This window comes from Peromyscus maniculatus, chromosome 1, assembly GCF_049852395.1.
Source record: "Peromyscus maniculatus bairdii isolate BWxNUB_F1_BW_parent chromosome 1, HU_Pman_BW_mat_3.1, whole genome shotgun sequence".
NCBI lineage: Eukaryota > Metazoa > Chordata > Mammalia > Rodentia > Cricetidae > Peromyscus > Peromyscus maniculatus.
This window is the reverse complement of record NC_134852.1, coordinates 4,801,860-4,828,338: the sequence shown is the minus strand read 5'-3', so window position 1 is coordinate 4,828,338 and position 26,479 is coordinate 4,801,860. Positions and strand designations below refer to the sequence as shown.

The following is a 26,479-nucleotide window of genomic DNA, read 5'->3' as shown; positions in this document are numbered from 1 at the left end:
AAAAGAATTTCATGCCTTGGGACAGGTTCTGTCTGATCTTAGATGAAGTCATACTGCCAATGGCTGGAGAAGATCATAAAAAATATTTTTCATCCATCTTGTGATTATTAATGTGGGGCCTGAGATTCAAAGCCTGAGGGAAGAAATTATTGGATAATTCCACATGGGAGTGAAGAGTGTTGTCAGGAAGAACTTGGGATGATTCAAGGCATAGCTCCAGTCACCAATAAAATTCTAAACAAACATGCACACACATATGAGCTATGCACATCCACACTGGATGCTTGGAGTTCATGCTATGATGCTCATGTGTGGCCAGATATGTTGTTAACATGCTGTTCTCTTGGATTTTAATTTCTTGCTTTCTGCAGATTCCTGTCCTTGTGTGCTCCTACAGCAGCAATGAGTGCTTAGTCAGAATGAATTACCGTTTAATTGGTAAAGGAAATGTGGTGATTACTGGTTTTATTCCTGCATATGCTATCTATCCACTCAACAAAACAATTGATTGGCGGATGATTAAATTTAACAGAGATTTTATGGTTGAGTATGTCTTTTTTCCATTTATTCATTATCTAACTTTGACACTCATATGCCTTGATGGAAGTAAGGATTCCAACATCATTTTTCCTCTCTTCCATTCCTAGATCTCTTCTCTGGTGCTGTCTTCTTAGTGACTCATCTTGTGCTTTCAAGGGGGAAATGAGAATTTGGGTTTTATTCATTTTTTCCCACAGTAGACAAGGGGGAAGATCCCCCATATTATCAGCCAAGCCTCTTACTCCTCAGGATTTGGATGTTTTCAATATTAGCTCTACTATAGATGAATTAGATAATAAAAGTATGATAGAGTATTTGGTGGGACTCTAGAAGTCAGGCTGTGCTCCTGTGAGAAGAAATGAATGCCACTGGAGTTAGTGACCAGCAATTACGTTGTGTGTGAGTGACAAGTGTTATGTGTGTTTGCTGCTCAAGATTTTGGGGCAGGGATGTCAGAAATAGACATTCGGACCAACTTTCTGCTTTAGAAATATCTTCATCTATCTCAGATTCTTTTATCTGACGACTAATATTTGTATTATCTGATAACTTAGATGCTTACCTGTTTGCGCCATGAAAATACAGTGTGTATTTGTTCATTGTTATGAATGTGTTTCTGTGTGCTCCTCAATTGTGACGGAGCCTCTGAGGACTGCTTCTACTTATTCTCATAGATGCAAGATTAAGACATTGTGTCAGACAAGTCTAATTGAGGTATCTTAGGTCCTGCTAGAGAAAAACAATCATGTATGTTAGGGTTTAAAATAAGTCAGGTGTGTTTTATCTCAGACTGACCTGCTCACAGCTATAGGTATTCGCACAATAAGTGTCTGAAAATGAGAAGTGCAGCTTGCTCTCAAGTCTGAACTAAAAAAAGGCAACATGGAAATACATATTCAAGAGTTAGGTTGGAGGCAATGGGTGGAAAATCACCTAAAATAAACATAAGACTGAGGATGGATAATTATCAGTGTGGCAATACTGTGTCTGCTGAGCTGTGGCTGTGAAGAAAGTAATCAGTTCAGCAATGGAAGAGGAAAAATGTTCAAGCACGGAATGTCATTTTACATGAAGGATATTGTAAAAGGTTAATTCTGAAATGATACAATGAAGGCAGCAGGGGAAATTTTAAAATTGGCAACTAGATAAAATATTCTGTGGAAGAGTCTACTGGCTCCAGGGATCATTGCTTACTTCATGTGAAGTTAAGAAGCTCTATGGTCTACTAGACATTTGACTTTGTATGCAGGAAGGAGATGCATCTGCCTTACTGCTGTCCTGTTAATAACGGTGTCTCTGTTATTCCCCGTTCCTCCTCTTCTTCTCTGCTCTCCAATCTCAGCAGCTCAGGCACCACTGTGCATCAGCCTAAGTCCCTCTTCAGCTTATACAGCAGCACCCCCATGCCTCCAAAGATACTGTACTAATGTGAGTTCTTTGTGGCTGGGTTGTCTAATATGTAAATGAAGAGAGTGTTGTGTAAGTTTGATTTAATATCTTATGATTGAAAAAATAGAACTAAATAAACTTGCAATTATAAAAGCTACAAAACCCAATATGTTTGATTTAGACAACTCATTTTCAAATTATGCTTTTCATAGAGAGTGAGGCACATGCAACTATATACACTGCAAGGATCACAATTGTTGTCATGCTTTTGATAAACTTTTTACAAAGATGTGAGAAAGTATATATGTAATTACAAAAGTGTATTGTTCTGTCCTTCTCCAGTTAAATTTCCTCATGTTCTAATGGTAGAATTATAAGTATATTCATCTACATTGCCATAACTACAAAAGATCATGAGTTGTGGGCGTAGCATTATTTTCTATTTCACTCTTTTTGTGTGGACTAATTATCTAATTGGATTTTACTTTCTTGTTGAAAGATGGTCAATAAATATTTGAGAAGTACAGAATAATGTCTAATAGGTACAAAACATGTCTACCATCTGATTAAAGCAGATTAATCTACATAAGCACATGTTGATGCACACTATAGAATCTTTTATGCACGGTGGTTAATTTCCCTGCAAAGTAATAATGATATATAGCTTCTCTCACTGGGTATTAGTGTGCTTTTCCTTAACACTAACTTAGAAATACGGCTGACTTAGTATGTCCAAGCTGCATTGCATCAGTTATGTGTGCATTTGTGTATCAATAACTTGAAACAATTCATGTACTAGATGAACATGAAAAGTCAGATTTTAAGATTTTTTTCTAGTTTACTGTGGATATTCACCATTTTTCAGTATTTATCAAATTGAAGGACATAAATATCTGGTTACAGATTATTTGAAAATATTTTAGAATGTAAGGTTTATTGTAAATATTTACAATATTTCATTCTGAAGGTGTAAAAAAACAAGAACTTTTAATTGTACAAAGTCTATTTATCTTTCTTAATTAAGGAATTTTTAATTCATTTTACATACCAACCACAGATTCCTCTCTTTTCCTTCAGCCTACCTTCCTCCCTACCTACACCCCATTCCCTCCTCCAACAAGGTAAGGCCTCCCATAGGGAGTCAGCAGAGCCTGGTCCATTCAGTAGAGGCAGGTCCAAGACCCTCCCCCTGCCTCAAGACTGTGCAAGGTGTCCCACCATAGGTAGTGTGCTCCAAAAAGCCAGCTCATGCACCAGGGATGGATCCTGATCCTATTGCCAAGGGGCCCCTTAAGCAGATCAAGCTATACAACTGTCTAGCTTATGCAGAGAGTCTAGTCCAGTACCATGGAGGCTTCACAGCTGTTGGTCTAAAGTTCATGAGTTCCCACCTGTTTTGTTTGTTTGTCTCTGTAGGTTTCCCTATCATGATCTTGATGCTCCTTGTTCATAGAATCCCTCTTCTCTCTTCAAATGGACTCCTGGAGGTCAGCTTGTTGCTTGGCTCTGTGTCTCTGTATCTGCTTCCATCAGTTACTGCATGAAGTCTGTATGATGACAGATAGGGTATTCACCAATTTGCTTATCTTTTATTCTTGTTCATCTTTGGTCATGAATCCCTAATCTAAAATAACAGGGGGAAAAACATGTTAAATATACTACAGCTTTTTCCTTTCATAATAATTCAGACTTTAAATGATTGGGTTTTCTCTGAAAATAAAAAGATTAGGTAAATATCAAGTTGTAAATTGAGTTACCTTCATCCATTTTATTTAGAAGAATGAATATTTATTGAATCTCTTTGGCTATAGAGTACAAATGATGTGAGGCTGGAAACACTTAGCAACCCACGCAGGATCTTGATGCTTTCCTGCTTTTCCTACTGACCAATCTGTGAATTCTGACACCATTCTCCTACTTCTTAAAATATTAATAATTATCAATTATCAAAGCTATATTTTTCAGTAATGGCACATCTTTTCTGTTTAATCCTCAGTTATTTGCACTGATTTCTTTAAGCTTTGAATTGCCATGGTTCTCAGTAATATTATACAAGCTCATAGAATTTTAAGCATGTTTTGAATGTATTTATTATCATGATGTCAATAATTATTTATGGAGTAGAGAATGATAAATAGTCATATGTAAAAATGTACAATGATTAAATTATGGAGTTTAATATGTTCTCCTTTCAACTTTAATCATAATTATATATTTTCTGGAAAACCATGAACCATGTACTATCCAAACCAAGTATGTTGCTGGATAGTGTGGTGGTGCACACCTATAATCTGAGCATTTGTTTGGCACAGACCGGTTTTCAAGGCAGGCTTGGACTATATAGAAAGTATAAGGAAACCCAAAGAAATATTTATATATTTAATAATAGCATTCCTTTAAAAAAATCTTTCTTGATGCTCTTAAGTGCAAGAAATACTTTGTAAGTAGACCAAATAAAACAACACAGTTTGTGAATATCTTTTAATTAAAAATTATATTTAATAAATTTGGGAGAGGATATAAAATCCTATGTAGTTGACCACAGTGGATTGGTATCTTAGTTTCCATGAGAACAAAATACCAAGCTCCACATCTGTGTGCTTACAGTGAAGCAGAGAATCATTCTCGCATTTTTTGCATTGATGTGTACATAATGCATAGAAACATAAAGTAGTCCTTATTTACATCATCTGAGCTCTATAGTTTTTTAAAGCTTTTAAACTAATATGTTTTGTGTTGAAACTGTCTTCTCAAGATTTTGAGCATCATAGCCCATTGGTTTGTATAAAATCATGTTTCTGGGCCAGACACCCATGTTTTGAGGGCATTTTGAAAGTATTGTTTCATGTGGGTGTGTTGTTGAAGGCTGCTATATGCACAGTGGACCAGCAGTAATTTCTGTAAATACATCAGCTATCTAGAGAATTAGTAATGCACTAAGTGTGTTCAATATAAAGATGGAGTTGACTTATGATGTTCTTTGACTTCAGAATTTCTCTATTTAGGATTTTTATTCTGTATTACTTGTCTATCAAAAGTGGGGAATTGAAGCCACTCACCATCTCTGTTTTGGGGTTGATCTGTGCTTTTGAATCTAATACTGTTTCATTAGTGAAGTTGGGGACTCCTGTGTTTAATGTGTACATGATTAGAATGTAATGCCCTGCTATTGGATTTTTCCCTTTAATGAGTAGAAAGTATGCTTCACTATTTCTTCTGAGTAGGTTTTGTTTGATGCATTAGTTATAAAACCTTATGAGTTACACATGCTAAGTTTTTACTTGCATTTGCTTGGGATTCTTTTTCCATCCTTTAACTGTAATTGAGGTCTATCATGGTTGTGAATTGTGTTTCTAGGAGACAGAAACATCCTGGGTATTGTTTTCTGATTCAATCTATTTGTGTTGTCCGTGAAATCATTAAGTTACTATTGGATGGTATGTATTACTTCCTGTCATTTGTTGTTGTTGTTGTTGTTTTTAATTGTTCTATTAGATGTCTATTATTCAGTATTCTAGAGTTGTTCATTGCTCCCTACCATCTTGGATATATTTAGCCTTTTCTTCAGACCTAACTATTCCTTCCTGTTTCCTTTGCAGAACTGGTTTAGTGGTGATAATTCCCTTCAACCTCTTTTATCATGAAAATTTTTCCTTTACCTCTTTCTATGAGTGAAAGTTTTGTTCTTTATATTAGTCTGCTGGAGCACTGGTGCTGTTTCATGACTTGTAGAACATCCATCCCTTCTGGCTTTCTAGTCTCTACTGAAAGAATGTGCTGCTATTCTGATGAGTCTCCCTTTAAATGTGACTTCATCTTTCTCATTTGCAGCTTTCTGCATTCTTTTGTGGCTCTGTATACTAACTGTCACTACTACTTTATTATATTGTAAAGCTTTTTGTGGTCCTCTATATTTGGAGTTCTGCAAAATCAAATAGATGCAACATATGCCTGTAGAACATTGCAACCAAAAGCTAGAGATTACACATTCGTCCTTGCAGTTCATGGGACTTTCTGCAAAATAGACCATATATTAAGATAAAAGCAAGTCTCTGAAATACAGAAAAATTAAAATCACATCCTGCATTCTATCAGTCCTTCATGGACTAGATCAGGATAGAAACAACAAAAGAAAAAAGTGAAAAAATAAATTTATGGACGGTAAGTTACACAAAATTGAATCAAACTCAATTGAAGGAAGAAATAAAAAAGGAACTTGAAAAATTCTAAGAGTTGGGTGAAAATTAAATCACAAGATACCAAAACCTGTGTGAAAACTGAAAATGGTCATAAGAGAAAAGTTTTAGGGCACTGTGAATCCACATCAGAAAGTCTCAGAAATCACAAATTAATAACTTGATGAGACACCTGAAAGCCTTGAAATATAAGAACAAACAACAACTCAAAAAGACTTTCGTATGTTGAACAACCCTTGGATCCCTGGGATGAAGCCTACTTGATCATGGTGGATAATTGTTCTGATGTGTTCTTGGAGTCTGTTTGCCAGTATTTTATTGAGTATTTTTGCATCAATGTTCTTGAGAGAGATTGGTCTGTAGTTCTCTTCCTTTGTTGTATCCGTGTTTGGTTAAGGAATCAGGGTAATTGTAGCCTCATAGAAGGAGTTTGGTAAAGTTCCTTGCTGTTTCTATTGTGTGGAACAATTTAGAGAGTATTGGTATTAACTCTTCTTTGAAGATCTGGTAGAATTCTGCGCTGAAACCATCTGGTCCTGGGCTTTTTTTTTTTTTTGGTTGGGAGAAATTTAATGACTGTTTCTATTTCCTTAGGACTTATTGGACTATATAAATAGTTTATCTGGTCTTGATTTAACTTAGGTATGTGGTACTTATCCTGAAAATGGTCCCTTTCTTTTAGGTTTTCTAGTTTTATGGAGTAAAGGTTTTTGAAATATGACCTGAAAATTATCTGGATTTTCCCAATGTCTGTTGTTATGTCCCCCTTTTCATTTCTGATTTTGTTGATTTGGATTCTCTCTCTCTGTCTTTTGATTAGTTTGGATAAGGGCTTGTCTATCTTGTTGATTTTCTCAAAGAACCAACTCTTCGTTTCATTAATTTTTTGTATTGTTCTCTTAGTTTCTATTTTATTGATTTCATCTCTCACTTGGATAATTTCCTGGCATCTATTCTTCCTGGGAGACTTTGCTTCTTCTTGTTCTAGAGCTTTCAGGTGTGCTGTTAAGTCACTAGTGTGAGATTTCTCCAACTTTTTTATGTGGGCATTTAGTGCTATGAATTTCCCTCTTAGCACTGCTTTCATAGTGTCCCATAAATTTGGGTATGTGGTGTCTTCATTTTCGTTGATCTCTAGGAAGTCTTTAATTTCTTTCTTTATTTCTTCCTTAACCCATTGGTGATTCAGTTGAGCATTATTCAGTTTCCATGAGATTGTAGGTTTTCTGTAGTTTTTGTTGATGTTCAAATCTAACTTTAAACCATAGTGGTCTGATAGAACACAGGAGGTTATTCCAATTGTTTTGTATCTGTTGAGATTTGCTTTGTGGCCAAGTATGAGGTCGACTTTAGAGAAAGTTCCATGGGGTGCTGAGAAGAAGGTATATTCTTTCTTGTTACGATGGAATGTTCTGTAGATATCTATTAGGTGTATTTAAAGTCATGACATCAGTTAAGTCCTTTATTTCTCTGTTAAGTTTCTATTTGGGAGATCTTTCCAGTGGTGAAAGTGGGGTGTTGAGATCTCCTACTATTAATGTGTGGAGTTTTATATGTGGTTTAAGCTTTTGTAATGTTTCTTTTACATATGTGGGTGTCCTTGTGTTTGGGGCCTAAATGTTCAGAATTGAAACTTCATCTTGGTGGATCTTTCCTGTGATGAGTATGTAATGCCCTTCTTGATCTCTTTTGATTGATTTTAGTTTGAAGTCTATTTTGCTGAATATCAGGATGGCTACACCTGCTTGTTTCTTAAGGCCGCTTGATTGGAAAGTCTTTTCCCAGCCTTTTATTCTTAGGTAGTGTCTGTCTTTGAATTTGAGATGTGTTTCTTGTATGCAGCAGAAAGATGGGTCCTGCTTTCGTATCCATTCTGTAAGCCTGTGTCTTTTTACAGGTGAATTAAGTCCGTTGATATTAAGGGATATTAATGACCAGTGATTGTTCATCCCCGTTATTTTTTGGTTGTAGTGTGTGTGTACTTCTCTTCTTTGGGGTTTACTGCTGTGGCTTTATCTATTGCCTGTGTTTTCGAGGGTGTATCTGAATTACTTAGGTTGGAATTTTCCTTCTAGTGCTTTCTGTAGGCCTGGGTTGGTGGATAAGTATTGTTTAAATCTGGTTTTGTCTTGGAATGTCTTGTTCATTCCGTCTATGATGATTGAAAGTTTTGCTGGGTATATTAGTCTGGGCTGACATCCATGGTCTCTTAGTGTCTGCATTACATCTGTCCAGGTCCTTCTGCCTTTCAAAATCTCTATTGAGAAATTGGGTGTTATTCTGATGGGCTTTCCTTTATAAGTCACTTGGCCTTTTTCTTTTGCTGCTCTTCATATTTTTATTCTTTATTCTGTACATTTAGTTGTTTAATTATTATGTGATGAGGGGACTTTTTTAGGGGGTCTAATCTGTTTGGTGTTCTATAGGCTTCTTGTATTTTCATAGGCATTTCCTTCTTTAAGTTGGGAAAGTTTTCTTCTATGATTTTGTTGAATATATTTTCTGTGCCTTTGAGTTGGTATTCTTCTCGTTCTATCCCTATTATTTGTAGGTTTGGTCTTTTCATGGTGTCCCAAATTTCTTGGACATTTTGGTTCATGACTTTGTTGGCTTTAGTGTTTTCTTTGACTGATGAATCTATTTCTTCTACTCTATCTTCAATGACAGAGATCCTCTCTTCTATTTCTTGCATTCTGTTGGCTATACTTGCATCTGAAGTTTCCGATCCTTTACTCAGATTTTTTATTTCCAGCATTCCCTCTGTTTGTGTCTTCTTCATTTTTTCTATTTCCCTTTTCAGGCCTTAAACTGTTTCCTTCATCTGTCTCATTGCTTTTTCAAGATTTTCTTTCAGGGCTTTATTTTTTTCTTCCAGAGCTTTATTGTTTTCTTCTACTTTATTTGTCCTTTCCTCTAGTTTTTTATAGCATTCTTCCCATTTTTTGTTTGTCTTTTCCTCAATTTCAGTTGTGATTTCTTCTATATAAGCCTGTACCTTCTTCATGATGTTATTCATAAGGCTGTTTTCTTCAGCTTCTTCCATTTTTTGATGTTCAGGTCTAGATGTTGGAGGCGGGCTAGGATCTGGTGATGCTGTATTGCTCTTCATTTTGTTGTATGTACTTCTGCCTTGACATCTGCCCATCTCCTTGTGGTTTGTTCTTGGTCTTATCAGCCCACCTGGTTCATACAGAGCTGACAGATTCAAGAAGTCTCTCTCTCTTGTCCAGATGGGAGCTCTCTTGTCCAAATGGGAACTCCAGGGCAGGATGGGAGCTCTTGTCCAGACAGGAAGTTCAGGGCAGGATGGGCGCTCTTGTCCAGAAGGGAAGTCCGGGGCAGGATGGAAGTTCTTGTCCAGAAGTGAATTCCTGGGCAAGATGGGAGCCGTCTCTGGTCCAGAAGGGAAGTCTGGGGCAGTATGGGAGCTGGGGGCTGGTCTCTAAGTCTCAAGAAGTGGCTGGGGTCTTGGGTGGATGGGCATGGGGGCAGGGTGTGGAGATTGCAATGTCTCCTAGGGGTCTTGGAGAAGGGGATCCTTCCCAGTGGGGCTAGAAGGGAACCTGCCCGGTGGCCGGAACCTGTGGCCAAGTTGGGCAGATCTTCCCCTGAGTAGCTGGTGCCCAGGGATGGGGTCCCATCTAAGCTAGGACACTAACCTCTGGTCCAGAAGGGAAGTCTGGGACAGGATGGGAGCTAGGGGCAGGTCTCTAAGTCTCAGGAAGTGGCTGGGGTCTCAGGCGGATGGGTGTGGGGGCAGGGCATGGAGATTGCAGGGTCTGCCGGGGGTCTTGTAGAAGGGGATCCTTCCTGGTGGGGCTAGAAGGGAACCTGCCTGGTGGCCAGAACCTGGGGCCAAGTTGGGCAGGTCTTCCCCGGAGTGGCTGGTGCCCAGGGATGGGGTCCAGGCATCATCTCCTTTATTAAATACCAGTCTACTATTGAGTGGTTAGACACCCTCAGCCTAGTTACTCCTTCAAGAGTAACTGTTTCAGCTACTGTTCCACTGCACACCAGAAGCCGTCGGTCCATTGCCTGTTCAGCTGCCTTCGAAGAAAGGGGTACTTTACCTTTTCCAGATTGCAAAGCCACTTCAGCAATGGTGTCATATTGTCCTGGAGGACCATATGTCCTCAGAGGACACCTGTTGCCAAAGCTGCAACCATACAGGATTGGTAATTCTTTGTTTTATGTCCTGTTTGTCAAATTTGGACAGTATTCTGTTAGCAGTCAATGTGAGGGCAATTCCATGCCCAGTGGCTAAATTTTGCCACAGTGAAAGTTAACTCCATTTACAGTTTCTTCAATGCCAATATCTTCTCTGAAGTAGATTGGTCCTGCCAGGAGCCAACATGTCTCATAGTCATAAAAAAAAAAACTATGTTATTAAAACATTTTAATATTCTGTAGATCTCTGAAGGGTTTGAAGATGACCTGTCTATCTGAAATATATTTCTGCTTAACCCTGAAAACATATCTAGTATGACTACAAGTTTAGTTGTAATGTCTAACTTCTAACTTTCATTTCTTTATATCCTAATAGTTGGTAATAATAACATTCAAGGATTAGCAGTTCCATTACATTGTTAAATGAACTGTATAGGTACAACATCCTGAACAAGATTAGAAATATACATACAGCATTTTCTAACAATATCAATCTCAAATTTGTATCAATATACATAATTTGTATACAATATATAAAAATCCAAGGCAATGTAAACTACTTAAAACTAGTTGTTGCTTTCAAAAAATAGATTCAATAATCTAACTTTTCATCTGTATCATATCTATATCCTCTCTTTTTTCTTTTCAGAGTAGATTCAATAATGTACATCTTATCTACAGCCTTTTTTTTTCAAACAAGAACCTTAAATATAATCTCCTTTTGTTTAGACTTTTTTCCTGGCCATTAACAATAACAACTTGTAACCAACCATCCTAAACAATGACAATTATCCCAAACCTAAAACCCATTGAAAGTCCAGAAACTACCTGTCCCCCTCAGGCAATGTGGTGTCATGCTCTTAAAAATTGCTTCCTGCTGTTGGTGGGAGAAGTCATCTTTAGGGGATCCTGAAAAGAAAAATTTTGGGTTAGTTGTCAAGTCCTGAGAGAGGAAGCTGTGCTTCACACAACAGGTGAAGACAGATCTTATGTGCAGACACCCAAGATCCTAGGATGCTGCTGTCAGCCCAGCAGTGCCACCGTTCTGACTCCTCATGATGACTCCTTGGTGGCCTCCCAGCCAGAGCAGTCAAACACTGCAGGGGACCTGGTGGCCACTTTTTCAGCCTCTGTACTGTGGCTGCTGCCTACCCTCAGCCCAGCCCCATTGTCATCGGGCAGCACCAGGGGCCATGTGTCACTTGGTCTCGAGGCACAGCATGGGGCCTGGTCTGCACCAGGGGCAGGGGTGTCATGATCTGCTCAGGGGCCAGATGTAGTTGGACCTTTTTCTGTGTCCCAGTTGTCTGGCATTTGGAGCAATTCTCTCCAACTCACGTCCTCCAAATAAACACAGGCTTATACTAAATATAACTGCTTGGCTACTAGCTTGGGCTTATTACTGACTATCTCTTACACATAAATTAACCCATAATTTGCCGGGCGTTGGTGGCGCACGCCTTTAATCCCAGCACTCGGGAGGCAGAGCCAGGCGGATCTCTGTGAGTTCGAGGCCAGCCTGGGCTACCAAGTGAGCTCCAGGAAAGGCGCAAAGCTACACAGAGAAACCCTGTCTCGAAAAACCAAAAAAAAAAAAAAAAAAAAAAAAAAAAAAAAAAAAAAATTAACCCATAATTCTTATTTATGTTTAACCACATGGCTTGGTACCTTTTCTCAGTTCTGACTTGACATCTTGCTTCCTCTGTGTCTGGCTGACTCTTCCCTCCCTCTTCACAGAGTTCTTTTAGTCTTCTTGCCCTGCTTATACTTCATGTCTGCATACTAGCCAAACAGAGCCTGGTTGGGGATGGTGGTAGTTTGGCCTGCTGCAGGAGACCTGCCAACTGGCCTGAAACTAGGACTGTAATGGTGGTGGTGTGGGGACACAGGGTTGTGCCCCTGGTTCCAAGCCTAGAGGTTGATGTGATGGGCTATGAGAACCCAGACTTAGCTCTTAGTCCAATTGGTGCTGATGGACTCTGTCTTAGGGAATAGCTGCAGTCTTGAAGGATTATGGGGGCTTGTAGTTTACAGAATCTGGTGGGGGATGGTTGTAGTCCAGCCTGTCTGCAAGAGACTTGCCTGCTGGTCTGAAACTGAGGCTGCAATGGGTGGTGGTGTGGGGTGCAGTGTTGTGCCCCTAGGCTCAAAGCCTACAGGCTGGGCAATGGGGACAAAGAATTACCTCTTAGTGCAAATGGTGCTGGCAGATTGTCTCAGGGTTACAAAGTATTCATAAGGGCAGGCCCCAAGCTCAGTAGTAGATGGGGGAAAATAAAAGCTCAATGGTGTTTTTTGGAGGTTAATTTTTTTCAACCTTATATGTCTTTTGTGTGCATATTATAGTTTCTGACCTTTTATAATCATTCAGATTTATTGGACAAGGAGATGTTTTAGACAGGCAAAGTAACACAGATTCACAGAGTTAAACAACTGCAACATAAACAAAATAAAATACCTTAAAATAATAGTCTATAACATTTCTCCTTTTCTCTAAATAAAAAGAAAGGTTTTAACTTTAACACAGTATAACTAAACACAACAAAAAGTTTTCAAGTAAGAATTCCATTTACAATATTCAGTCCATTTACATTTAGCAAATTCAGAGAAAGCACCCCACCATCCATCCATCTTAGTGACTCCAAAGGTTTATACATAATCTACTTTCTATCATAACTAAGGAGAACTGCAACTATAACTACCTAACCTTCAACTACATCAAAGACCCCAGAGAGACATAATATTATTTAAGTAAACAAAAGTGCATTGCAAACAACTTCCAACAACACTAGACATGACACAGATATCTTACTGCCTGGACAGTCACCCAAAATTCCTCTGCAACATTGAGACATCCATCTTCAGCCTACAGGACTAGAGTATGAGGCAGATTTGTCAGTGAAGTAGGAAATTTGAAGGACTGAGTTTCTGACTTTTTTTTGTTTTCTGTGTATTAAAACATGTGTGTGTCTCTGCCTCCCTAGGTGTTCTTTTTTCTTTGGCGCTTATTCTTCTGTTTGTTCATTTTGTCTCTTACTGATTTGTTTATTTTTATTTTAACTTACTATTATTTTTAGATGCCTGCTTGTTTTCTAATGAGAGAGAAGAAGGTGTGGATATTTGCAGGAAAGGATGTGGGGAGACCTGGGAGGAGTTAGTGGGAGGGACTGTAATTAGAATATACAGTATGAAAAAATCTATTTTCAATACTAGAAATAGAAACAATACTCCTATTCTAATTCTACCAAATGCTGGAAAGATACTTAAACATGGACTTTTGGAAACAGAAGAATTCAAATTGTAAAACCTGTTGCACTAAACTTACACATATACCACGTGTTATGGTGAGAATCTTCATCCTAAATATTGTTCTACCTTCTGTGCAGGTTTAAGTTGAGGAACTACCAATGTATTCTGGCCATGATGTTTGCCATTGAGGAGATCAACAGCAATCCCTATTTTTTACCAAACATGACCCTGGGATTCATTGTCCAGAATGTCCCTGAGGGTCAAAGATATACTCTGGCCTATCTTATTGGTACATTTTCAGGCCCTGGTTATGCCATCACTAACTACAGATGTGCAAGAGAAGGCATGCCAACTGCTGTACTTACGGGACCATCATGGGCAATATCAGAATACATAGGGACACTGTTGGATCTTTACAAATATCCACAGGTGAGAGAGGCTGCTGGCATAGGACATGATGTCAACTCTGCTTGGTGACATTTTAGGTGGCTGTGGGGGAAAACAGGAAACTTAAATCACTCAGGATGGGTGGGGAAATGATACAGACAGGTGGTGATGCATCTATATTTCTCTAGCTTCGAATGGAGAGAAAGGAAAGGGTGGAGTAGAGACAGAAAACTATTGAACCTCTGAATATTTTCTGGAGTTTTTGGAAAACCCATAGGAAGGCAGGTTTGACCTTCAAAGCAGTGAAGTCTACAAGCTTCAAACCATTGCTGTAGAATTGAGTTTATTTTCATGACAATATTCTTCTTTCTGATTGTTTCTCTCTGCAGCTTACTTTTGGGCCTTTTGATACTACCCTCAGTGAACAAAGAAAGTTTTCTTCCCTGTACCAGGTGTCCCCCAAAGACACATCTCTGACTCTTGGCATTGTATCATTAATGCTTCATTTCCACTGGAACTGGATTGGGCTGTTCATCATAGATGATGACAAAGGTGCCCAGATTCTGTCAGATTTGAGAAGTGAGATGGAGAAATATGGAGTCTGCATAGCATTTGTGGAAATGATCTTAACTGTCAGGGGTTCATTCATGACAACATCCTGGAAAAATCAGGTGCAGATCCTGGAATCATCAGCAAATGTGATTATTATTTATGGGGACACTGATTCCTTATTAAGCTTAATAGTAAATATTAAAGAGAAGTTACTCACATGGAAAGTCTGGGTCATGAACTCACACTGGGATAATTCCAAATTTGATAACTATTTCCTGTTAGATTCATTGCATGGGGCCCTTATTTTTTCACACCACAAGGAGGAGATCATTAATTTTACAGATTTTATTCAGCTAGCCAATCCTTTCAAATACCCACAAGACATTATTCTTCATGTATTGTGGCACTCATTCTTCAATTGCTCATTTTTGAGAAAAGATTGTAAAATTGTGGATAACTGTCTGCCTAATGCCTCCTTGGGATTTTTGCCAGGGAACATGTTTGACATGACCATGAGTGAAGAGAGTTACAATGTGTACAAAGCAGTGTATGCTGTGGCCCACAGTCTACATGAGATGATGCTCAATCAAGTACAATTTCAATCTCATGGAAAAGGAAAAGAGATGGAATTCTTCCCCTGGCAGGTAATGGTGCTGTTGTGTGTTATAACATCAGCAACACCACACACTAAGAGTTATAAATATAATCAAACTAGACAATATGTATTTTAGATTATTTTGTGAAAAATCTACAAGAGAGACTGTGCAAGAAGGAGACTGTTTTAAGTCCATATGCAGTTGTATTGCAAAGTGTCACACAATATTTCTAGGAAATATTTTCAACATAAAAAGTCCATTTATCCCAGAGATTTCACACAACAGAAAAGTCATAGGCAGAGATGGTCTCAGTGGATATGAAATCTTCTAAGATGCTTATGTTATGTAAACCATCACTCATAAAAATCATTCATTTTACATAGTGAAACTCTAAATATTTTCAAAACTTAATTGGATATGACTGTAGATTCAAAAAGGGGGAAAGTTTTCTCTATGCCCACTCTGAGTGCTTGCTTCTAAGTTTTCTAATGGAACTGATTCAAATGTTTAAGAAGCATAAAGATGCTCGCATTATCCTAGGGTATTAATTGTTTGATGTAATTGGTACCTATATTAAAGGTGCTTTTCACAATAGGGATTAAATTCAATAAGAGATGTTCTCTGATTCTGCCTCTGTTGTACTTCTCTGGAGATTATGTAAGGTAACAGCATGCATCTCTTTTAGCTTCACCCTTTCCTAAGGAAAACAAAACTCATCAATCATGCTGGAGACCTTGTGGTTCTGGATCAGAAAAGGCAATCACATGTACAATATGACATTCTCAATTTTTGGAATTTCCCAAAAGGTCTTGGGATAAAAGCAAAAGTAGGAACATTTTCTCCAAATGCTCCAGAGGGCCAGAAATTGTCCTTATCTTCTCACATGATACAGTGGGCCACAGGATTAACAGAGGTGGGGTTCATCATCCTTCAGTATTTTGACCTGTATGTAAATTTAAAAAATACATTTCTGTGTTTAATGACCATTGACTTCTCACACAGGGCCAATTTATAGACACATAATGACTTCCTATATAAAGAATTGCCTTCATACCTAATTTCGGTGGATGAACTATTTATTTTCCAATCTGTTCATTTATTTCATGTCATAAATATAGTATCTGATTCATGATTATTTATATTATTGTCATGAGTCACTTGACATATTTATTTTGATCCCATCTTGAAAGGTTTCATTCAGTGATCAGTTGGTCTTTTCTTTTGGACCTCTGTCAATATAGAACATGATTAGAATGTGTAGATGTATTATTTGTTGATTTTGCTGTTGCAAAAAAACTACCTGATGAAAAATATAGGATCATTTTTCTTGGCTCACAGTTGTTCTAGGGTGTATTCAATCACTTCAGGAAGCCATGTTTTTAGGGCATTGAAGCAGCTATTCACAATGCATCAATAGTCAGGATGCAGAGATAGCTGAAGGCTACTCTTATCATCCTTTCTTCATTTTCATTCATTCAGGGACCAGGACCAATAACTAGGGGTCACCTACTTTAGAGAGGATTTTGAACACAAGTAACATAATCTAGGAAACTTTTTACAATAATCCTTATTTATTGGTTTCCATAGTGGTTCTAAGACCTATGAAGTTGACAAGATGAACCAATACAATGGAAGAAAAATGTATATGTCTTTGTATCCGAGAGTCAAGAGACAGTAGATTTTTAGTCTCACCAAGACATGCTACCAAGGACCTGAATTTTTACCTCTATACTCTGCTTCATTATCTTTCAACAATTTTTCATCAGAGTTGTGTTATTGACCAAGTGTTGACCAGTTGTGCTTTTGAATGACTCATCCTACTAGTAGAAACAATACAACTCTTTACATTAAGAGACAATAAAAACAAATTAATGGTTACATATTTTAAAACACTCTACCTATTATAGAATCCAAAAAATCCTGAATATTTGCTACCATTCATTCTATTATTCTCAGATTCCTCAGTCTGTATGCAGTGAAAGCTGTGATTTGGGATTCAGGAAAACTCACCAGGAGGGCAGAGCAGCCTGTTGCTTTGACTGTACCCCTTGTCCAGAGAATGAAATTTCCAATGAGACAGGTAAATCCCAATCATTTCATAGATAGATAGATAGGTAGATAGATAAATAAATAGATAGATAGATAGATAGATAGATAGATAGATAGATAGATAGATGATAGGTAGGTAGATAGATAGATAGATAGATAGATAGATAGATAGATAGATAGATAGATAGAAAATAAAATCTAAATCCATTGCATGTAAGTATAATTATGTCATTATGCGGAAGAAGAAGGTAAGTCATACACAGATTTATCTTGCTAACACTTTTATGAATAATTAATTATGTTTTTTATTCCTGGAATATTTTAATTGAATAAATACTATTTAGAAAATACTTTTGGACTTACATTCTTTACCTCTATAATAGGGATTTTTTTAATTTTATTTTTTTATAATTGGAATCCTTTCACATTATATATGTACATAGATCTAGATCTTTTAGTAAATATATTGAGGTTGACAAGATGGAGAACCTCATCATTACCTTAAATGTGTATGACTTATACATACTGGCCATGTATGAGGTTCATATGCTTTTTCCATTTGCACAAAGGAGGAGCACTTTACTCACCCACCACAGGCAAATTCCATAGGGTTACATGTTAATAACTAAACACTAAAAGAAAATGAAGGCCAAGGATGAGAATAATGCACAAATATTAGACAGGTGAAATTCAATATGCTACTCATTCAAATACTGTAGGGTAATCTGAAACTATTCCATAAAGGAACATTCTTAATACTGTATAAAGTAATTTGTATAGCTTGCATATTACATGCCTTTCTTTAAATAGAGATGGAATTCTGCATATGAAGCTTTTATTATGACAGGACATTAAGAGCAAAATAAATACTCCAAATACAGAAGAGAAGAAGTAACAATGGATAATGTACTTGAAAGTACAGTATAAAAGTTTAACTTCAGAAGCTAATGATGTGGGCTTGAGAAATGGCTCTAAAGTTCACAGCACTGGCTACTCTTCCAGGTTCAGGTTCCAGGACACACATGGTGGCTCACAGTCTTCTGTAACTCAAGTTAAGCCCTATACTGGTCGCTTCAGGGCTGGGATGCTCATGGTTTCTAGACCTTCAGAAGACACACACACACACACACACACACACACACACACACACACACACGAATTAAAAATAGATTTATTTATTTTCAAATAAATGAAATGGGCATAGGTGTTTACGCTGAAGAAATGTAAGAAAAACATGTATTGACAAAGAGATTTAATACTTTTAAAATTTTGATTAATTCTTAAATTCAATAACAATATCAACAAAAGTAAAATTAGAGTCTACTCAACAGGACTGAGGCACATAAGAACCCACAGGGACTGTGGCAGCATGCACAGTGACTGCACAGGTAAATCCAGATGGGATCAAAGCATGCAGATGAAGACGTGGACATGAGCTCCCACCCCTGACCAAGACCATTTCTGCAATTGATGCCCACTTGTAAAGAAATACCAAATTTCCCAATTAACTATCACTGGGTAGAGTAATAACCCTTAAGGACAGGACTGTTGCACAGGGGTATATTGCCAACATGAAATGATCTCAGATGTATCTTTGTATCATTTGCTTTCTTGGCCTCAGTTTTGTTTTGTTTTTATTGGACTTTTCCTTTAGTTTATTTTGCAACGTCATGTTTTATAGTTTGAATGTGTGTGTGTGTGTGTGTGTGTGTGTGTGTGTGTGTGTGTGTGTGGTGAGAGAGACAGACAGACAGACAGACAGAAAGACAGACAGAAGGACAGACAGACAGACACAGACACACAGAGGGGAAAATCAAGATCCGAATGTATTATATAGGGAGTATGAATGGAAATGTGATGACATAAAGACAGTTAAATATATATTAAAAACAAAAAGGCATATAGAAATATGTAATGAAAATATGAGAGAAAAGTCCATAGCAGGCAATAATCTAAGAAAATTGATAAGATGTCAGGAACCAAGTGTTCAAATATTGTTCCATGGATACTTTAGAATGTATGAGCAGTTCTTTTGTTCATTACATAGATAGTGTTGTACAGAATTATGAGAACACTCTCACTTGTGAAGCCATTCAGGGCTCTAATAATTTAAAAATACTAATTCACTCAGGATCCTTCAAAGAATGAGGAAATAGAGAACACCATGGACTTTCTGAATATAGGTACATTTGGGATACATATAAAAGAATATTGTTGTAAGAATAGGATGTCAAAGTACATTCTGTCTATCACACTGAATTCCCATGTCCTCTTAAGAATGGAGATGTATTGATGAAGAGGCAATCTCAGAGCCAAATGAGGTTCATTCAATGTAAATCAATTCTCTAATGATATATAAAACAGATACCACAGTGTCACTAAGGTGAGGATACCATATGCCTAAAAACAGAGAAAGCACTGGGAGTGTTTAATTTCTGTCAGCATGAAGCAGAAGGCAAATGGAGTTTAATCCTTCTGTATTTGTATCTGATAACATTTCAATGTTCTGGAGGAGAGAAGAAAGTGCCTTAGGATAAAAGGGAAAACCTGAGTATGCACTCATGATCACCTGCATTTCTGCCAGATGTGGACCAGTGTGTGAAGTGTCCAGAAACTCACTATGCAAATACAAAGAAGAGCTACTGCCTACAGAAAAGGGTGACATTTCTGGCCTATGATGACCCCTTGGGGAAGACACTCACCTTCATGTCACTGGGCTTCTCCTCACTCACAGTTGTTGTGCTTGGGGTGTTTCTGAAACACAGAGACACTCCCATTGTCAAGGCCAATAACCAGGATCTCAGTTACATCCTGCTCATCACTCTGACCCTCTGTTTTCTCTGTCCCTTGCTTTACATTGGCCATCCTAGCAGAGTCACCTGTATCTTGCAGCAGAACACTTTTGGACTTCTGTTCACTGTGGCTCTTTCCACTGTGCTGGCCAAAACTCTCACTGTACTTATAGCCTTCAAGATCACTGCTCCAGGGAGAATGAGGAGGTGGCTGCTGATAGCAAGGGCCCCTAATTTCATCATTCCCATCTGCACTCTGCTGCAAGTTGTTCTCTCTGGAATCTGGCTGGCAACCTCTCCTCCATTTATTGACAAAGATGTTCATTCAGAACATGGACACATCATCATTATCATTTGCAACAAAGGCTCAGCTATTGCCTTCTACTGCATCCTGGGATACCTGGGAACACTGGCTCTAGGGAGTTACTTTATGGCTTTTTTGTCCAGGAATCTGCCTGACACATTCAATGAAGCCAAGTTCCTGGCTTTCAGCATGCTGGTGTTCTGCAGTGTCTGGGTCAGCTTCCTCCCTGTCTACCATAGCACCAAGGGGAAGGTCATGGTGGCTATGGAAGTCCTCTCTATCTTGGCTTCCAGTACATCACTCTTAGGCATCATCTTTGCCCCCAAGTGCTACATCATACTGTTAAGGCCAGAGAGGAACTCACTTCATCACATTAGGGAGAAAACATACGCTAGGAGGAAAAACCTTGAAAACTAGCTACCGTGTTTTTTAAATCAAAGAGCTTTGAAGCATGATTGTTCTTCACTGTCTGAACACTCACATACAAAGTTATAATTTGGTATTTGATCCCCTATGCTGTTATTTCTTTAGGTGATCATAATAGGCTACATTAATTCTGTATCCATCTTTTTGTCACATTGAAATACAAGTTTCATGTTGAGTCTTCCTCTTTTGTTGACTATTGCTTCTGTGTTTTGGTTTCATTTGCTGATGAAATCTAAATTTGTGAATTCTTGCACTTGGATCATTCACATATTTTATTCATTGAACAACAGAATTCCAAAAAATATTTACTCTATCAACTGTGGGTGATCAAAAACATATTCAAGTCATGTATGTAAATATTCTTCAACGTTTTGTATTTGACATTCAATACAGCATATATGTGTCAATATAGTATATTGTTTATGAAGCACTTAAGACACTTCACCAATTTATCATGCTTTCTTATGGTATATTACTATATTCCAATGAAATTCAAATTCTTTACATGCTGTATATCCTTTCATGATTATGCTATACCAGATTACTACATACTAAGTTAGGACCTCATTTTATAACCCAACTACAAACATCAACCAGAACAGCCAATTTGCAGTCAATGCATGGAGGCACTCTTTAATTTTGCTGATGTAGACAAAATGTGTAGCTATAACTACTCTCACTTTGTTTTCATTTCTTGTTTTGACACTAAATATCTAAACAGCCTTTATCTCCTTACTTCTCGACCGATCATCACCCTTTATTATATTGTTGTGTATTCCTTCAACTCACAACACGGACTTGGAAAGGCTTTCAATCCAGAAGGGCATTATCAGCCACAAAAGTGGAGGCTTCTCTGTACCTAGGAATTCAGATGAAATCAGCACAAGATCCTGTGCCCCAGTGCCTGTCTGTGTATTGAGTGTATGTGAACCAGGGTGTTCACATCATGTCTGAGAATGTGAGACCAGTCAGGAAGACTAATTCAAGAAGTTTAAATTAGAAGTCATAAAGGCAAGGAATAGCTCATATAGGATCTCCATAACATTGTACTACTATTGCCTTATCTGTCTCTAAAGGCCCAGGACTCTTCCCATGATGCATTCCCATCATGCATAGGGAATCTGTCTTTTTATCTTCAAAACTCAGCTACCTGGTCCCTTCAAATAGTAGCTTATAGACGTTCTAAAATGTCTGCATGAGGGTCATGGCCTCTAGTTAAGCTTCCTTATCATAGAAGTTGCCACACATGTGAGCCCAAACAATGAGGACTCTGCAGAAAGACCAGTGCTGGCAGTCCTCAGCTGGCACCGTCTGGTCACCAGATGTTCTGCACTCCAGACCTTCCACTTTGAAAGTGCAACTCATCAGAGCAGTCACACCTGCTATTGCTTAGAAGGATCATGACCCTGGGAAAGGTGAGCAGGGTGATATCAGTACATAGACACTTATATTCACATAAGACCCCTCAAATGCAAAGAAGAAAGCCACAAGAACACCAAGCTACTCAGCCATCACATATATGTGGAGATCTAGGTTAGACTCGTACAGACTCCCTGATCTCTGTGAGCCTATGTGAGTTCAGGTCAATCGATTCTGTGGGCCATGTTTCCTTGGTGTCCCTGATTCCTCGATTTTTCCCATCCTTCCTCCCCCTCTTCCACAGGACTCCTCAAGTTCTGCCTAATGTTCTGCTTTGGGATTCTGCATATGCTCCCATCACTTGCTGAATGAAGTCTCTCTTGTCTCTTGATGATGATTCTGTTAGGCTCTGGTGCCAGAAATTCTGGATGCATATCCAACTGTAGGTTGAAGGATTTGCAGCTGTGTTCATGTCCCAGTCCCTCCACTTGAGGCCTTTATCTGGATGCAAAATCAAAAAGATACACAGTGAAAAGAAAATTGTGGATTTATTTTTCTGGTGATAGGCAAATAATATAGTAAAATACCTTTCAACATATTTCAATAACAAATCAAAAATGTAATTCATCCTTGTCAAGTCAGTTTTAATCTGAACATGCAGGAATGCTTCAAGATGCATCAATCAATAAATGTAATTCACAACACAATTATCTCATGATTAGAAATTTCATGATTGTAGAGACTGGCTCCCAGCTCCCATCCTGCCCTGGATTTCCCATCTGGACAAGAGGTGAGTGCCTGGGCTCATCCTAGATCCCATCCCAGGGCACCAGCCATTCCGGGGATGACCTGCCCAACTTGGCCCCAGGTTCTGACCATTGGGCAGGATCCCCTCCACCCCCACAGGGAAGGCTCCCCTTCTCCAAGGCCCCCCGGCAGACCCTGCAATCTCCACACCTTGCCCCCACGCCCATACACCTGAAACCCCAGCCACTTCCTGAGACTTAGAGACCCTCCGCCAGCTCCCATCCTGCCCTGAACCTCCCAAATGGACAAAAGAGAGAGACTTCCTGAATCTGTCAGCTCTGTCTGGACCAAGTGGGCTGATAAGACCAAGAACGAAACCACAAGGAGATGAGCAGATGTCAAGGCAGAAGTACATACAACAAAATGAAGAGCAATGCAGCATCACCAGAACCTAGCCTTCCGCCAACATCTAGACCTGAACATCCAAAAAAAAAAAAAATGGAAGAAGCAGAAGAAAACAGCCTTATGAATAACATCATGAAGAACATAGAGGCTTATATAGAAGAAATCACAACTGAAATTGAGGAAAAGACAAACAAAAAATGGGAAGAATGCTATAAAAAAACTAGAGGAATGGACAAATAAAGTAGAAGAAAACAATAAAGCTCTGGAAGAAAACAATAAAGCCCTGAAAAAAATCATGAAAAAGCAATGAGACAGATGAAGGAAACAGTTTAAGGCCTGAAAAGGGAAATTGGAAAAATGAAGAAGACACAAACAGAGGGAATGCTGGAAATAGAAAATCTGAGTAAAGGATTGGGAACTTCAGATGCAAGTATAACCAACAGAATGCAAGAGATGAAAGAGAGGATCTCTGTCATTGAAGATAGAGTAGAAGAAATAGATTCATCAGTCAAAGAAAACACTAAAGCCAACAAAGTCATGAACCAAAATGTCCAAGAAATTTGGGACACCATGAAAAGACCTAACCTAGGAATAATAGGCATAGAGGAAGGAAAAGAATACCAACTCAAAAGCACAGAAAATATATTCAATAAGATCATAGAAGAAAACTTTCCCAACTTAAAGAAGGAAATGCCTATAGAGATACAAGAAGCCTAGAACACCAAATGGACTAGACCCCGAAAAAAGTTCCCTCGCCACATAATAATTAAACAACTAAATGTACAGAATAAAGAAAGAATATTAAGAGCAGCAAAGGAAAAAGGCCAAGTGACTTATAAAGAAAACCCATCAGAATAAAACCCGATTTCTCAATGGAGACTTTGAAAGCCAGAAGGACCTGGACAGATGTAATGCAGACACTAAGAGACCATTGATGCCAGCCTAGACTACTATATCCAGCAAAACTTTCAATCATCATAGACGGAGTGAGCAAGACATTCCAAGACAAAACCAGATTTAAACAATACTTATCCACAAACCCAGCCTTACAGAAAGCACTAGAAGGAAAATTCCAACCTAAGGAAGTGAGATACACCCTCAAAAACACAGGCAATAGATAATGCCACATCAGTAAACTCCAAAGAAGAGAACTGCACACACACTACCACCAAAAAATAACAGTAATGAACAATCACTGGTCATTAATATCCCTTAATATCATTGGACTTAATTCACCTATAAAAAGACACAGGCAGCCGGGCGGTGGTGGCGCACGCCTTTAATCCCAGCACTCGGGAGGCAGAGGCAGGAGGATCTCTGTGAGTTCGAGGCCAGCCTGGGCTACCAAGTGAGTTCCAGGAAAAGGCGCAAAGCTACACAGAGAAACCCTGTTTCGAAAAACCAAAAAAAAAAAAAAAAAAAAAAAAGACACAGGCTTATAGAATGGATATGAAAACAGGACCCATCTTTCAGCTGCATACAAGAAACACACCTCAAATTCAAAGATAGACACTACCTAAGAATAAATGGCTGGGATAGACTTTCCAATCAAACGATCTTAAGAAATAAGCAGGTGTAGTCATCCTGATATCGAACAAAATAGACTTCAAACTAAAATCAATCAAAAGAGATCAAGAAGGGCATTACATACTCATCACAGGAAAGATCCACCAAGATGAAGTTTCAATTCTGAACATTTATGCCACAAACACAAGGACACCCACATATGTAAAAGAAACATTACAAAAGCTTAAACCACATATAAAACTCCACACATTAATAGTAGGAGATCTCAACACCCCACTTTCACCACTGGACAGATCTCCCAAATAGAAACTTAACAGAGAAATAAAGGACTTAACTGATGTCATGACTTTAAATACACCTAATAGATATCTACAGAACATTCCATCGTAACAAGAAAGAATATACCTTCTTCTCAGCACCCCATGGAACTTTCTCTAAAGTCGACCACATACTTGGCCACAAAGCAAATCTCAACAGATACAAAACAATTGGAATAACCTCCTGTGTTCTATCAGACCACCATGGTTTAAAGTTAGATTTGAACATCAACAAAAACTACAGAAAACCTACAATCTCATGGAAACTGAATAAGGCTCAACTGAATCACCAATGGGTTAAGGAAGAAATAAAGAAAGAAATTAAAGACTTCCTAGAGATCAATGAAAATGAAGCCACCACATACCCAAACTTATGGGACACTATGAAAGCAGTGCTAAGAGGGAAATTCATAGCACTAAATGCCCACATAAAAAAGTTGGAGAAATCTCACACTAGTGACTTAACAGCACACCTGAAAGCTCTAGAACAAGAAGAAGCAAAATCTCCCTGGAAGAATAGACGCCAAGAAATTATCAAAGTGAGAGCTGAAATCAATAAAATAGAAACAAAGAGAACAATACAAAAAAAATAATAAAACAAAGAGTTGGTTCTTTGAGAAAATCAACAAGATAGACAAGCCCTTATCCAAACTAATGGAAAGACAGAGAGCATCCAAATTAACAAAATCAGAAATGAAAAGGGGGACATAACAGAAGACATTGAGGAAATCCAGAGAATCAAAAACCTCTACTCCACAAAACTGGAAAATCTAAAAGAAGTGAATAATTTTCTGGATAGGTACCACATACCTAAGTTAAATCAAGACCAGATAAACTATTTAAATAGTCCAATAATCCCTAAAGAAATAGAAACAGTCATTAAAAGTCTCCCAACCAAAAAAAGCCCAGGAACAGATGGTTTCAGCGCAGAATTCTACCAGACCTTCAACGAAGAGTTAATACCAATACTCTCTAAATTGTTCCACACAATAGAAACAGCAAGGAACATTACCAAACTCCTTCTATGAGGCTACAATTACCCTGATTCCTAAACCAAACAAGGATACAACAAAGGAAGAGAACTACAGTCTGATCTCCCTCATGAACATTGATGCAAAAATACTCAATAAAATACTGGCAAACAGACTCCAAGAACACATCAGAACAATTATCCACCATGATCAAGTAGGCTTCATCCCAGGGATGCAAGGGTGGTTCAACATACGAAAGTCCATCAATGTAATACACCATATAAACAAACTCAAAGAAAAAAACCACATGATCATCTCACTAGATGCAGAAAAGGCATTTGACAAAATCCAACACCCCTTCATGATAAAAGTCTTGGAGTGATCAGGAATACAGGGAACATACCCAAACATAATAAAGGCAATTTACAGCAAGCAAACAGCCAACATCAAATTAAATGGAGAGAAACTCAAAGCAATTCCACTAACATCAGGAACGAGGCAAGGTT

At 38.2% G+C, this 26,479-nt stretch overlaps 1 protein-coding gene across 1 annotated transcript; it reads left to right on the top strand.

Moving 5' to 3' along the window:
• The first annotated feature begins 332 nt into the window (after nt 1-332).
• On the top strand, nt 333-20,638 carry LOC143267400 (vomeronasal type-2 receptor 116-like). Its single transcript, XM_076545343.1, has 6 exons — nt 333-547; nt 13,679-13,970; nt 14,318-15,124; nt 15,762-15,989; nt 17,033-17,156; nt 19,710-20,638. The coding sequence occupies exons 1-6, from the start codon at nt 333-335 to the stop codon at nt 20,636-20,638; spliced, it is 2,595 nt and encodes an 864-aa protein (XP_076401458.1).
• Nucleotides 20,639-26,479: the final 5,841 nt, after the last annotated feature.